General features: G+C 52.0%; 1 protein-coding gene across 1 annotated transcript in view; it reads left to right on the top strand.

The window, feature by feature from the left end:
• The window catches only part of Cdh23 (cadherin related 23), a 426,621-nt gene that overhangs the window by 332,833 nt on the left and 79,223 nt on the right, over positions 1-14,565 (top strand). Inside the window, exons 31-37 of the mRNA XM_029565149.1 lie at positions 2,828-2,963; positions 4,301-4,689; positions 6,213-6,314; positions 10,376-10,525; positions 10,882-11,010; positions 12,097-12,225; positions 12,881-13,108. Coding sequence (XP_029421009.1) covers positions 2,828-2,963; positions 4,301-4,689; positions 6,213-6,314; positions 10,376-10,525; positions 10,882-11,010; positions 12,097-12,225; positions 12,881-13,108 — 1,263 coding nt within the window. The remainder of the gene's footprint in view (positions 1-2,827; positions 2,964-4,300; positions 4,690-6,212; positions 6,315-10,375; positions 10,526-10,881; positions 11,011-12,096; positions 12,226-12,880; positions 13,109-14,565) is intronic.

Raw genomic sequence — 14,565 nt, 5'->3', positions numbered from 1 at the left:
GGACTTCAGGCTTCCTAACCACAACCCTCTTTGTGGCCCCTCACCCACCACCTTCTCCTTGAAGGCCGCCTCTCAGTGCCTGAGCACTGTAGCTGCAAGCCGCTTTTAACCACCACCCTTGTTTTTAAAGCAAATGCTCTGCTGCATCCCAGGGTTCAAAGACAGCCTGTACAAAGACTGCTCACTGCAGGGGACAGGCACCCTAGTGACAGGTGCTGCCCCGCCCCATGCTCCTGTTCACAGGAGCCCTGAGGAATAAGAAACCCATCCAGTATTGAGGTAGGCACTGTGTCACACCCACTCTACAGATGAGGAGACTGAGACAAAGAAATATTAGCCAACTTGGTTAGCATTCTAGGGTGGTATGGGTTGAGCCAGGCTTCACCCCTAGGCCGGCAGCCTGGACTGTTCTCTTAACCTCTCTACACTATACTAATCTATGTACTATACTGCCCCAGATCCCTGACAGGAGCGATAGCCTTATCCCCAGAGAGTAAACTTAAGATGAGAATTAGGGGACTGTCCTCTGAAATGGGAACTTGATGACCCTTGCAGTAAACAGCCTTTGTACCCCCTAAGACCCAGGAAAGCCGGGGACCTTCCTGATGGCAATGTGGGAACTCTAGCTTTGTTTTGCAATGGTAGTGATGGCTATGACCACCTGCAGGCTGCAATTCCTGTTTTAGGGACCAGGGACAGTCCCCATGAGGGCCAGGGAAAGCGTCCTATTGGCCCTGGGCATCTCTGGATGCACACATTGCCTGCCCACCTGCATAAATGCATGCATATGTCTGCCCTTCCATCCCTGTTGGAAGGTATGACAACCCTAGACAGAAAGCAGTCTGGTTTTATGAGGAGCCTGGCGGCTTCCTCTGGCTCAGCAAGAACTCAGCTGGCCTGTATTTCCTGTTCAGCTGTGTTACTCTCTCGGGTTCACAAACCACACATCATCTTTCCTCCTGTCCCTGCTGCTAAAAATGAAGCCCAGACCATCGAAAGCATGTGGCCTAGCTGCATGCCACCTCCTCTTCTTCCTCTCACACTGTCAGACTGGCGTATTTCTTTCCCCACGGCCCATAGAAGTTAAGGTCATCGGAGGTCATCAGGACAAGCAGGTCCGGAAAGGGAAGGCTAAGAGTTTTGATAGATGGATGGTTAATTTCTGTTTACAGAGAGTTCCCAGAAATTCACCTGTGCAAATTCCCCCACAGCCACCACACCCAGGATCTCCTGTGACAAGTTCTGGGTGAAGCTAAATTTAGAAAGCTCCAGACTATAAACAGCTGTGCTCTGAGGTGGGCGCTGTTGTTTTCATAGTAGAGTCTCAATGTCTAGACATGAAAACTGCTGACATGAACAGGGCAGTGAAGTAGAGAGCTCGCTGGGCCTCTCTGGCCACCACATGCCCCTTCTCCCCTGGCTCCACCATTCTAGGCACCCTGAGTCCTCCACCAGTCAGGCCCCCCTTGTATGTTTACATCAGCCAGGAATCCCTCTACTTCTTTCTAGTAAATCCCCAGCTAATCCTGGAAGAGCCACTTGGGATGATCCCAGAGGCAGCTAGCAATATAATCACAATGCCAAGGCAGGTGTCCTGAGGCTGCCTTGCCTCCTGCCTCCAGCCTTACCACTGACCACATGACCTGTGCTGTCTACACCAGCTCCTCCATCCCATTTCCTCCCCTCTCTCCTCTACTTTGAGGTTTTGCCCTGGCTGTGGGGAGCCAGGAAGAAGGCCCTCTCTTCCACTGGGGCCAACTCATCCCCAGCACAGAGCCTGAGACCCCTGCCCTTAGAGCCCAGCCTTTTGAGGTCTTGGGCAAGTCATGTCCCCCTCTCTGGACCTCTGTTCCCCATCTCTTAAAGGAGGCAAGGGCCTAGACTCCCCGTAGTTCCTCGTGCACCCCCACTTTAACGCCCTTTCCTCCCCGGCACACCAGTCTCTCCAGACAATGCTACCCATGCCTGTGCCAAACCTACCCCAGGTATTTCCAGGTACGGGGAAGATGAAAAAGGCAGGGGCAATCTCTGCTCATGGAGGAGGCTCTCTATAAACAGTAACCTTTTCCATACCAGACACACACACTCATTAAGAAAAAGTGGGGAGAAAGTTCTACAAAATCACACAATTCCAAAGTGGATACCTTCTTGAGTAGAGTCTCCCAAAGCAACCCAAGACAAGCATTACTGTGAAAGTATTAAGAAGTGTCCCCAGGAAAGTGGGAGGAAGTGGGGGACCAGGAAACACCCAGCAAAGTGGGCTAGGGGGATCTGTCCTCTATTCCAGGGAAATTCTAGCAGCAGCCAGGTCTGTTGTCCATGCTATTTTCTGCCCAAGGCAGTGAGCACCCAGTCTGCTCTCTAGGTGCTGGTTTCTGACAGCCCAGGTATCCTGAGTGGAACTGGCACTCCTCAGAGAGCTACTGTGTGTGAGGGTCACAGGGCTCAAAGCACCCAAATCCTTTCCAGCCACCATGACATTTTCCTCAAATCTGTCTTAGCCATATTTTAATGTTTAGATTGAGTCACTGTCTAGCACTTTCATGAGCCCGGCCTATTTGTCTTCCACACTTTACCACAAGAATAGTGCAGCATGAGCTATTTGTAATGTAACCATTTCATACTGGAGAAGATATGACTACCCCTAAGTGTCATTAATAATCACTGGTTCCCATAGGTCAGCAGCAGAGCTGAACAGTGTCTGAGTACCAGCTGCATGTCAGGTCCTATACAAGGGGGTAGACTCAGTGGGGCCTTCAGAGGATGCTCCAACTGTCCAGGGGGAGCAGAGACCATACCCTGACCTGAGCATGGCCCACCCCTGCAGGTGATTGTGTACGTGGAAGATGTCAACGATGAGGCCCCTGTGTTCACACAGCAGCAGTACAACCGCCTGGGCCTTCGAGAGACAGCAGGCATCGGCACCTCAGTCATCGTCGTCAGAGCCACAGACAGAGACACTGGTAAGGTGGGGTAGGGGGAACCAAGGGAAGCCATTGCTCAGAGTGACCCTCCCTGCTGATGAGGGGCCCTGACATCCTCGAGTCCTCTTTAGAGACACAACAGGTTTGAGAGGGGCTCTTTGGATGGTGTTGGTCACTCCTTCAGATGCCCAGGCCCAAGAAAATTGGAGTCAGGGGAGTTATCTACCCTCTGATGGGCAGAGGAGCATGGCAAAAGTCTGCATTAGTCATCCTGGGACCCAGCATCCCCCTGCTAGACTTTGGCAATGGGCTGGACAGGGTTGAGATAGGTAATAGGGCCATGTCCAAAAGCTGGTTGACGCTTGCTCCTTCAGCCAGCTGCCACCCTCTGAGATGCTCAGAGCCTGACACAGACTTCCCGATAGGCCATTCTTCCTACTGGAGGGTGGTCTGCTTTGAAGGTAACTCCAACAACTGAGGTTCCAGAGCCCCAGATGTACCCACAGTGAACCATGTCAAGTAAAGGGGACAAGAGTCTGGGACACCATTGGCCTCTGCATGGAGCCTGTACCCGGCCAGGAGAGGAGCTCTTCCTGGCCTCCACTGTCCCCAGAGAGACTCCTGAGCTGCCTCTGCTGCACTGACTACTGTCCAAGTCTTTCATCACTACCCCAGTAGTCTCCATGCCCCACTCAGCTTCAGAGATCACCTGCCACCCAGGATAGGTGACAGGGATATAGCTCTGAGGATTCCCAGCTGGATCATTCTCTAAATGACGTATTGATATACTTCAGGTCCCACATGTTGCTACGGCCTCTTGGCACAGGCAGCCCTTTGAGAGGCTAGCAGAAGCAGTGGGTCCCCTCCCTAAGAGCTCCAAGGAGATCCTGGACATGCTGAGTGACTTTATGCCTCTCCCTTTTACTCCTCCTGCCCCAGGCACGGTACCCTGGAGTGTACAAGGGAGAATGGGGAGCTGTATTTGTCACTGAGACTTTTCCACCAGGGGACCCAGATGAAGACTTGACCACTCTGAGAATGGCTAACGCTTTCTAGATCAAAAAACCACCACAAGATAGTCAAGACAGGTGTTGAACTTGAATCTCAAGGCTCTGGGCACTGAACCAACCCCCTCTGGTAGATCTCTGGTGCTCATATCAACCCCTAGAGAGGGTCAGCACTGTGCTGGGCCTCACCATTCACCTTGAGCTCTGCTTCCTCCTCTGAGAATCTTGAGGCCAGTACATGTTTCGTGCAGCAGCTAAGGCTCTAGCCTTGTCCCTCAGGGATAGCACCAGGTATAGATAGTTCAAGAGACCATAGGACAGTCAATCTCTCCCCCATCTGAGGACCACACAGCTTGTGTCTTCCCACAGGGGATGGTGGACTGGTCAACTACCGCATCCTGTCAGGTGCGGAGGGCAAGTTCGAGATTGATGAGAGCACAGGGCTCATCGTCACGGTGGACTACCTGGATTATGAGACCAAAACCAGTTACCTGATGAACGTGTCTGCCACAGACCATGCACCCCCCTTCAATCGGGGCTTCTGCAGCGTCTATGTGACACTGCTCAATGAGCTGGATGAGGCAGTGCAGTTCTCGAACACCTCCTACGAAGCAGTCATCATGGAGAACCTGGCACTGGGCACAGAGATTGTGCGGGTACAGGCCTACTCCATAGACAACCTCAACCAGATCACCTACCGCTTCGATGCCCATACCAGCGCCCAGGCCAAAGCCCTCTTCAAGATAGATGCCGCTACGGTAAGGAGCTGTGTGGGAGTGGTGTGTATTTATTGCCATGTGTATTTATTGAGCTCCTTCTGGATGCACAGTACTCTCCTTGAACTAAACCTCCCTGTGATGTGTTTTTTGCAATATTTCGAGGCACTGTGTTGAAAGCCAAGAACTCTGATGTCCTTGTTGTTAGATGGTGGGAGTTACAGTAGGAAAAGCCAACCACTTTCCCACCTGTACCCACATCATCACAGAATACCTCTCTTGTCACCAAAGTGTGGGATTTCCCCCACCCCGGGCTTTCTGCTGCCCATGGGGCACCCTTGGATTTGGATTTGTTCAGAGTAGCTGTACCCAGAGCAAGAGCCTATCCTATTTTGGGTGCAAGTTGCATAGCCTGCCATTTCCCTTGTGCCCTGACTAACAGGCATAAGCGTTCCCATGATCCCTTGCTCAACTTCAGTTAGCTGGCTAGAGTGTTCACAGAGCTCTGGGAATGCTTTGCTTACTGCTGCCCATTTACTACAAAAGGCTGCTTAAAGGATACAAATAGCAGATGAAGTGATATGTCTTGTAAGCTCTAGGACTTCCCAAGCATCACTCTCAGATCAAGAATCTGCCCAAGTACAGTCCCAGCTCTCAGGAGGCTCAGGCAGGAGGATCTCGAGATCCAGACCAGCCAACTTTACATGGCAAGACCCTGTCCTCTAAAAAACTAAAATAAAAGAAAATAAAAGGACTTGTACATATTCATTCAACAGGCCACAAGCTCTCCCAACCACACAGGTCAGGGATGTTTATGGAGGCTGCAGCATTAAGATATAATCAGTTATGCTCATCCCCAGTTCTTTCCTGTCCCTAGGTGCGCCTATCACCAGGAAATGCCAAGGGGTCATGAGCTCTGTCAGGAAGCAGTGAAAGAGACCAAATATATATATTTTTTAGTATCTCACTGCATCACAGAAAGCTATACAAGCCATCTTATCTCCTTTTTTACCTTGGCTGTTAGGAAGCTCAGCTCTAACTTTTACCCTTCTCTACAATAGCTATTCTAAACTAGGTGTCTGACTCCTCTCTGCTTTAATCTTTTCCCAGAATCCTTTCTTTGAAAGCAGGCAAGGTAGAGATGAATCCCTGTAATGCGCCAGGCCTTGTCCCAGGGGAGGATGGGAACACAGGCTGAACAAGAATCCTCAGGCTAGGAACAGACATGGGCAGAATCAATCATATAAGTCTAAGCACTCAGGGAAGATGTGGGAAGTATGAAGATGGGATGATGGCTATCATGGGGTCCCCTGGAGAGGACCTGCTTAGCAGGAAGGAGGCAGGAAACCCTGTGGGAGAAACAGCCTACATCTGAATGAGCTGTAAGAATAGGGGAATTTTGTCCAGTGGCTTCACAGGATACTTAGTTGTGCCTGGCGAAGGGGGTGACGTGTGTGACTGGTGGGGTTGGGGAAGAGAGATGGCAGAGTCCAACTGGAGCACAGAACTTCTAGAAGGGGTAGTGATGTCACTGCCTGATGTCACTGAGATGTCTGGCTATGCAGGGTGTCATCACAGTCAAGGGCTTGGTGGACCGAGAGAAGGGAGACTTCTACATACTGACAGTGGTGGCAGATGACGGGGGCCCCAAGGTGGACTCAACTGTGGTGAGTGATCCTGGGTGAGAGCCCCACTTGGCTATAACCCCTCCCCTTCCCAGATACTCCCCAACACCTGATGTGTGGCTGGGGGCAAGAGTAACCCCAGGATCACCCAATGGTCAGGCATCTGGGCTGAGACATGGTCAAATGAGAAGGTGGCACCCTGGACCACAGACCTCATGGGGATCAGGGGTGGGAAGTACCAAGCCAGCTAATAACCCTCTATAACTGCCTTTCTCTCCCTGCCTACTCTGCCCTTGCTGCCTACAGAAGGTGAGTAGCCTGTGGACTGGCCCTGGCTGGTGCTGCATGGACCCTCCTTCTTTCCTGGACAGAGGGTGGGGGACGGGGGGGCAACAAGATGGCTAGGGGGTAAATGCACTTGCCGCCAAGCCTGATAACCTGACTCTGATCCCCCTCCCCCCAAGATCCACATGGTAGGAGAGACGCAACAAGCCCACAGGTTCCCTCTGATTTCCATACACACCCTGTGGTACATGCACTCCCAAACATAATCAGTCAGTAAATGAATGTGAGAAGACAGGAGGCTCATGGACATCAGGCCTTCCACTCAGACCCTTCATGAGCCCCCCAGCCCATCCTCTTAGAGCCCAGCCCCAAGCTTGGCCCTGCATGCTCTGCCTGGTTCCCAGGGAGACCTGGAATGGAAGTAGGTAAGCAAAGGACTTGGAACATACAAAGGAAGAAATACTGAAGCCTCCTCCAGGACTGTGTGACAAAGGCAAGCTACTAAACCTGTCTGTGCTCCCTCCCTCAAGGGAGGGTCCTGCCAATGGCCCTGTCCTGCTCAGAGGGGGTGGCAGTCTTGGGAGGGAGGCATATAAAGGAGAGCACAGGGCAGGGCACAGGGAGTTCCTGGGATGGTAGCTGTGGTCATGGGTGAGCTGCCCTCTGGGGACTGTGCATTAAAGTCCCTGGGGAGGGTGATCACTGAAATCAGAGGTGTCAGACAAGGCTTCAGAAGGGACTGGGCATGAAGGGGGTGCTCAGGAGGGAGTGGGGTTTTGACACACACACACACACATTTAGCTCTCCTCAACCCCAGGGTCCCAGAGGGTAGCTGGTGGGCATCAATCAGGCATCTCATGTTACACCTAGTGTTACAGAGTTCGGGACCACCAGACTCAAAAAGCTCCAAATCAGCCGAATTAAGCTTTTACAATTTTATTATTATTTTAAAGAAAAAGAAATTCTCAAGGCAGGTGAGCTGGTCATCTTGGCAGCTGCCTTGAGGAGGTGAATGGTAGGAGGAAGGAAAGAAAGCCATGAAGGCAGGCAGGTTAGGGACTGCACAGAGGTCAGACATGGGGCTGACTGGCAGCCACATGGCTGGGAGAAGGAAGCTTTAGAGAAAGTAAAGAAATACAGGAGTCTGAGGGCAGCCCAAAGCCTTAAAGAAAGCATGTTTAGTAAGAAAGGCATGAAGAAGAAAAAGGGAAACTATGCTTCCCTGAAGAACTCAGAGCAGTGGGCAACTCACAGACTACATAGCTGTAGCTAGGAAGCTCTGCCCTAGGAGGTGGGATTCCAGGCAGGGAAAACTCGCATCTCATTAACGCACTAGGTGTTCCGCCCATCTATTTAGCATGATAAAGGCCTACCTGCTATATTTAGCATGACCTGCCTTCCTAGGGGTGGTCCTATGACCACATGATTGACCAGTGAAACTTGCACAAAATGGAGGCACTGGGGGTATTACAGTAGCTCTCAGCAGGAGGGCCTGGGACTTGGTGGGCATAGGTGGGGCCTCTGTCTAAACCTCAGCATCTCCATCTTACCATCTTACCATCTTACCATGGACCCAGCTGCCTCTCAGCCCTTGATAGTTGTGAGCATACAGGTGACTAAGGCAGCAGGGGTCCCCTGAGAAGTGAGGCCACTCTGGTGCCCTGCAGGCAGGGCTGTCGGGCTTTGAGTACTTGCTCCTGTTCAGCCTCCTACCCTCCTCCAAGAAGCAGGGCCCACTCCCCTGTTTCCTGTAGCTTCCTCCAAGGCTCTGAGCCATTGCCCTATACTGTTTGAGTTACTAGGGTGGAGGCACAGAGGGAGGCCTTTTAAGGTGGCAGTTTCCTCCCTGAGGCTAGGAGCCAAACCACAGCTCACCTCTACCTGACTCCTCCCTGTCCCTAGCAGAGGCGGGAGTGGGAGGACCAGAAGGAGGACTCTGCTATAGGAGCCCTTGGGGGATGGGCAGGAAGAGAGGTTCTGAGGCTGAGAATGGGAGACAGCCTCAGTTCACCTCACCTACCAAGGGTGGGTCCCTTCCCATCCCCCACCCACCCTCACAGCCACTGCCTTGATCATAACAGCAACCATGGTAGGTCCATTGACAGACTATGTGCCAGGCCTGGGGCTCACAGCAACCAGGCCTGCACAGCATGAATCAGGGAGAAGGAAAGCCCCTGGTCATAGCGTCATTGCAATATCATGTAGATCTTTTAAAATGTCAGGAAATCCAGGTGAACTTGCCCCAGGAGGTGGCTCACACTGAGCTCTGTAGGAGTTAAGTAAGGCAGCCAATGAGGAAAAGCTGTTTAGGTGGCAGGAACAATATGTGCAAAAGCCCTGTGGTATGAGGAAGCCAGCAAGATTAAGCAAGGCTTTGATTGGAGAGTTAGGAAGGTCAGATCACAGTGTGGTTCTCTGCTGGGTTTTGCCCTGACAGCAAGGTACTGGGCATCTTACTCCCATTTCCATATCAGCAGGAACTTGAGGAACTGCTTGATGAACAGACTTTGTTGTTGTTGTTTAATTTATGTGTATGAGTGTTTTGCCTACATGTCTGTAAGTGCACCATGTGCACTCAATGCCTGCAGAGGCCAGAAAAGGGCATCAGATCCCCTGGAATTATGGATGGTTGTTAGCTGCCACGTGGATGCTGGGAACTGAACCCAGGTCCTCTGCCAGAGCAGTCAGTGCTCTTAACCTCTGAGCCATCCCTCCAGCCCCTGAGCAGACTTCCTGATGGACACAGGCTTGGGGGAAGGCTGAGTGTCTGCCAAGCAGGTAGGAGGGACTGGAATAATTATATACCTCCCTTACCTGCATTCAGTCATTTCCTGTTCCTATAGCCAGTAGGGTAGGTATTCTTGTTTTAATTTTCAACTGAGAAAATGGAAAACCAGAGAGGCTCTGTAACTATTTCCAAATTCACACTACCACAAGCGGAGGAGTTGGTCCGGGCCCCACTGGGCTCTAACAGCTGCCAGATAGCATCGGGGTGTGGCCCCCAAAGAGGATGATGGGGACTGGCCTAGGAAGGGCAGCACAAAGAGGTGGGACCTACAATTCCTGAAAACCAGGCCACCTCCCAACCCCATTTCCCATCAGTGAGCAACCCTGTAGTTACAGCCTTGTAGCCTAGAGTCTTCCCCAGGCTGATGGTCATTCTCTCTTCTTGCTCAAGACTCTCCTCTCCACCAGAGACCCAGACTGTGAATGGGAAAGAATGTGCAATTTGCATGTGTTTTGCATGCAGTTTGCATGGCACTTCCCTCTACACTAGGACCCCTAGGCCTCAGGCATGGCCCCCTGCTCCTGGGCCCCATCCCTTCCCTTTAATGCAGAGCTGAGGGTAACAAGGCCAGGGTCTGGCTAGCAGCCATGTTTCAACTGGCCTGCCCATGATTTTCATTTCTGTGACTCATCAGCTCATTTCACATAAAAATCTGGACTTCTTAATTCTCTTGAAAAACAGGAAGTGATGCCTGGGGGTATTCCCAGCCTTCATTCTCATCAGCTGGAGCCCAGCTTTCCAGCTGTCCTCATCCCCACAGCCTCAGTCCCCACCACCCCCTTCCTTTGCTGTTCTGGCCTAGTGATAAGTGTGCACCTCCCCTACACACACACACACACAGACACACACACGGACACACACACGGACACAGACACATTGCTAAGAGAATCAAACATCCAGGATAGGCATTGGTGGGAGAGAGGCTTGAAAGCTTGTTGATAGTCCCTGCTAACTCTTGGTGGGTCTCTGCCCCCATGGTCTGAGACCATCTCGGGGAAGGTGGGAGGCCACTGAGCATGTCTGCCTCCAGGTCTACATCACCGTGCTGGATGAGAATGACAATAGCCCACAGTTTGACTTCACCTCTGACTCGGCCATCAGTGTGCCTGAGGACTGCCCTGTGGGCCAGCGAGTGGCCATCGTCAAGGCCCGGGACCCTGATGCTGGCAGCAGTGGGCAGGTGGGTACCAAGCTGGAGTCAGCCATAGTCGTAGGGGTGCTCTCCACCCCTCAGGGGTCATCTGACCTATCACTAGCAGAAGTGGAGACCACGTGGTGGGACTCAGGCCCACTCTCCAGGTCCCTAGGCTACTCTGCTGACATCCCTAGGACCAGGCACCTGCCAGACACACATGACCTTGGTGAGCTTGTCGCTGTTCCTCAGTCTCATCCCTTTCCTCCAGTGCTCCAGCCAAACAGGGCACAGTGGACCTGGAAACTAGGTAGTGCCTTGGGCCTGACTCAGCCACCTGTCCTCCCTGTCTCCTCTTCCTCCCTTTCTCCTCTCTTCTCCTTGCCCTTGCTTTCCTCCCATAGGTGGTCTTCTCCCTGGCCTCTGGTAACATTGGTGGGGCATTCGAGATCATCACCAGCAATGACTCCATCGGTGAAGTGTTTGTGGCTAGGCCCCTGGACAGGGAGGAGTTGGACCACTATATCCTCCAGGTAAGCAGTCACTGGCCCAGCTTAGATGGCTCACAGCAGACCACTAAGGAGGGAACCCACCCTCAGCATGCCCTGGCAGTCAGCTTCTCTGCCATTACCAAATGATATGGGACAGGTGGCATCTGTAGGGCCAAGCACAGCAACCTGGGACTGGCTTCCAGTTCCCAGCAGGAGCAGCTGAGATATCACTCTCTGCATTAGGAGTCAGGAGAGATGGGCATAGTGGTGTATGCCTGTGATCCCAGCACTCAAGAGGTAGTAGAGACAGGAAGATAGGGAGTTCAATGTCATCCTCAACTATATTGTGAATTCCAGACTACCCTGGGTTATATGAGACCCTGAGTAAAAAAATAAAATAAAATAAAACAAAAGCAGTCAGGAGAGAACCTGGCAGAGATGGTAATAGGGTCCTCACCCTGCCATGAATACAGAAGAATCTTGGGTAAGTTATTACTTCTATCTGGGCCTCAGTTTCTCCACATATGCAATGGGCAAAGAACCCCACCCAGCCTGCTTCTGCTGCAGAGTGAAGGGACACACTTGCCATGGTGGATGCTGGATTGCTGGGGCTAGCCTGTGCACCAGAGCCTCTAGGCAGCCGAGACTGCTCTTCTGCAGGGGCTGAGCTCCTAGAGGCCACCATGACAGTACTGAACACCCCGCCCCAGACAGGCTCAGCATGTGGTCAGGACCCTAGAGTATTGCAAAGAATATTCCAGGCCCCTTCCCTGCTTGCCAGAGACCAGCACAAAAGGCATGGGGCAGAAGCAAAGTCAAAGGCTTGAGTCATAGCTCAGACCCAAGATCAGGGTTGGGGTTGACATAGAACAAAACAGAGGCAGGAGTGGAGGGGGGCCAAGTGGTGGCCACTTGGGCACACTGAAGTCAGATACCAAAGGAGTCCAACAATACTTGGGCAAGGATTACCTGTAGCACAGGCAGAAGGGAAGAGCTTTGTGTTAGGACCAAGATGAATTGGTGAGTCTCTCCCGACTCCCAGGGCCTCCCTATATAAGGAGACTCCTTTGGACTCCATGGTCCTGATCCACAACCCTTCAGCCCTGATTGCAGGCCTCCTCCTCACAGGTTGTGGCTTCCGACCATGGCACCCCTCCACAGAAGAAAGACCACATCCTGCAAGTGACCATCTTGGACGTCAATGACAACCACCCAGTGATCGAGAGCCCTTTTGGGTACAACGTCAGTGTGAATGAGGTAAGGATGCTCCAGGTCTCCTGCGGCTGGCCACCCAGGGTGGACTATGGACAGGAGCTGACCATGAGACACCCATTTACATGACTGCCTGACCCATTGGCCCCTCAGATTTCAGAATAGAGATTGTGCATAGTTACACCCCCCAATGCCCACCCTGGAAGTCAGAACTCAATATCTTTTTATGGTAGGAGAGAATACAAGACCTTTCGCCTTGCAGAAAGCTGTCAAACTATATTCATTACTTGGTGCTAGGGCTGGGCAACTCCAAAACTTTCTCTGGGCCTTGCTAGGCATTATGCCAGGTGGGATGCTCATGACAGAAAGTGGCATAGAGTAGAGCCCAGCTCTCAGAGCAGATGCCCACAATGGTCTCTGATTGATTATGTGGATGTGCTTGTGATTCTTCCCCACACCTTGAGTTTCCCATCTGTGAGTTTGAATATCCAATCTGAATGTGCAGGGTTGGAACAGTTGCAGTGGGTTAACACAGGACCTGTCATGGCTTGCATCCTGGTCATCCCCACCCTCATCCTCGCCTCAGAGTACATGAAGATGATGAGCTTCCAGGGAGCCCAAGCAAAGCTTCCTGCAACAGAACTAGACTTTTCCCTGAAGGCCTTGAACCTAGAATAACAATTTGCTCCTCTTCTCCCAGAATGTGGGCGGGGGCACTGCTGTGGTCCAAGTGAGAGCCACCGACCGTGACATCGGGATCAACAGTGTCCTGTCCTATTATATCACCGAGGGTAATGAGGACAGGACCTTCCGTATGGATCGCATCAGTGGCGAGATTGCCACACGACCTGCCCCACCTGACCGAGAACGCCAGAGCTTCTACCATCTGGTGGTCACCGTGGAGGATGAGGGCACCCCCACGTTATCGGTAAGCAATGGCAATGGCACTGCATCCTATAGGGGAAGCCAGTGGTGGCGATGGAGCCCCTTGGAGCCTATGAACCCTTGAGTATGCCTAGCTCCTTTAAGTCCACAGCCCAGGGGCCTCATAAGGCACCTGTGTGCCAAGTAAGGGGCTGGTTCACTCCAGTTGGCGCTGCTCTGGGCCTCTGTAAGTCTTCCATGATCTCACTAAGTGATGCTGTCAACTAAGCCTGACATCAGGCCTTGGCCAGGGTGTAAGTGGAACTTGTGACCAAGCTGTGCACTGGACAGGAAGAGGCCCATACTTACCCATAAGGTGGAGCCCAAGGGCAAGGCACTTCTCTGACCCTCTTCCTGAACCATATCAGCAAGACCTAATCATAGCATGTAGGGGTAGGAAGGGCTGATGGTTATGGTCCTGTCTGATGTTTGGGTGAACAAGATGATGCGATGCCCAAGATTTCCAAAACTGAGGAAGGAAGGCAAGGACTATAAGATGAATAGAGGTTGTGCAGGAGACTTGGGACCTGGGAATGGAAGCCCTGGGAGCTGGCTAATCAGAGCCTGTCAGAATCTCACCTTTGTCTTGTAAAAGGCAGATAGGATCTCCCACAAAGCTGGCGTTTAGGGAGTTACTTCATGTCTGTACATATGCTTGGTAAACGGGGAAAGAAGAGGAAAGACTGTGTCCACCATCTATTGACACCATCTGCAGAGCTGAGACCCAACCCAGTACATGAGGTGAAAGCTGGCCCTTCATCTACAGGCAGGCAGTGTAGGCAAGGCTCAGCAGGCCTGTGCTGTTCTCAGCTGGGTTTCCCGCCCTGTGCATGCTGCTGTGTGTCAGCCCATCAGGCTGTGCTTCTGGCAGTTGGCTAGCCATCAGTGAGGGTGACAGGAACAACTCTTCCAGGTAGTAAACTTGTGCCTGTTCACAGGAAGGCCTGCTAGCTGCCAGGCTTAGAGCTGGCACAGGATCCCTCCTTTGGCTTTCTCTTGGCCAAAGCAAGTCACAGACCAGTCTAGATTGAAGAAACAGAAAAATAAACTAGCATTTGAAGGAATGAGCTGCAAAGATGGCAATGTGAGGTCTTGGATATTTTGCTGCTCTCTGCCCACAACAGGTATGTGTTAGACCTGTTGTGTCAATGGCCCTACAGGAGGAGGGGCACAACCCATCCAAACTGGGTTTTGTCCCAAGTGACCCTGGGGACAAAGCAGCAATTGGCCAATAATCTCAGGAAGCCCCTCCACATTTTGAGGCTCCCTGGAAACAAGGCTTAACCTCCCGTGCCCTCCACCCGGTACCCACAATCCCAGGGCAACTTGGTTGGTACCTCGTTAACTCAATCACCCACACCAGTGGGCTAAATACGATCCAGGTAACTAACTGTGGATCTAACGGGGGTAGCTGTATTGTTTATTGTGGTAACATAAAGGAACCCAGATTTTTTTGGGGGG

This window comes from Nannospalax galili, unplaced genomic scaffold (assembly GCF_000622305.1).
Source record: "Nannospalax galili isolate Female #2095 unplaced genomic scaffold, S.galili_v1.0 scaffold1437, whole genome shotgun sequence".
Lineage (NCBI taxonomy): Eukaryota > Metazoa > Chordata > Mammalia > Rodentia > Spalacidae > Nannospalax > Nannospalax galili.
The sequence above is the reverse complement of the archived record's forward strand: the minus strand, read 5'-3'. Positions and strand labels throughout refer to the sequence as shown.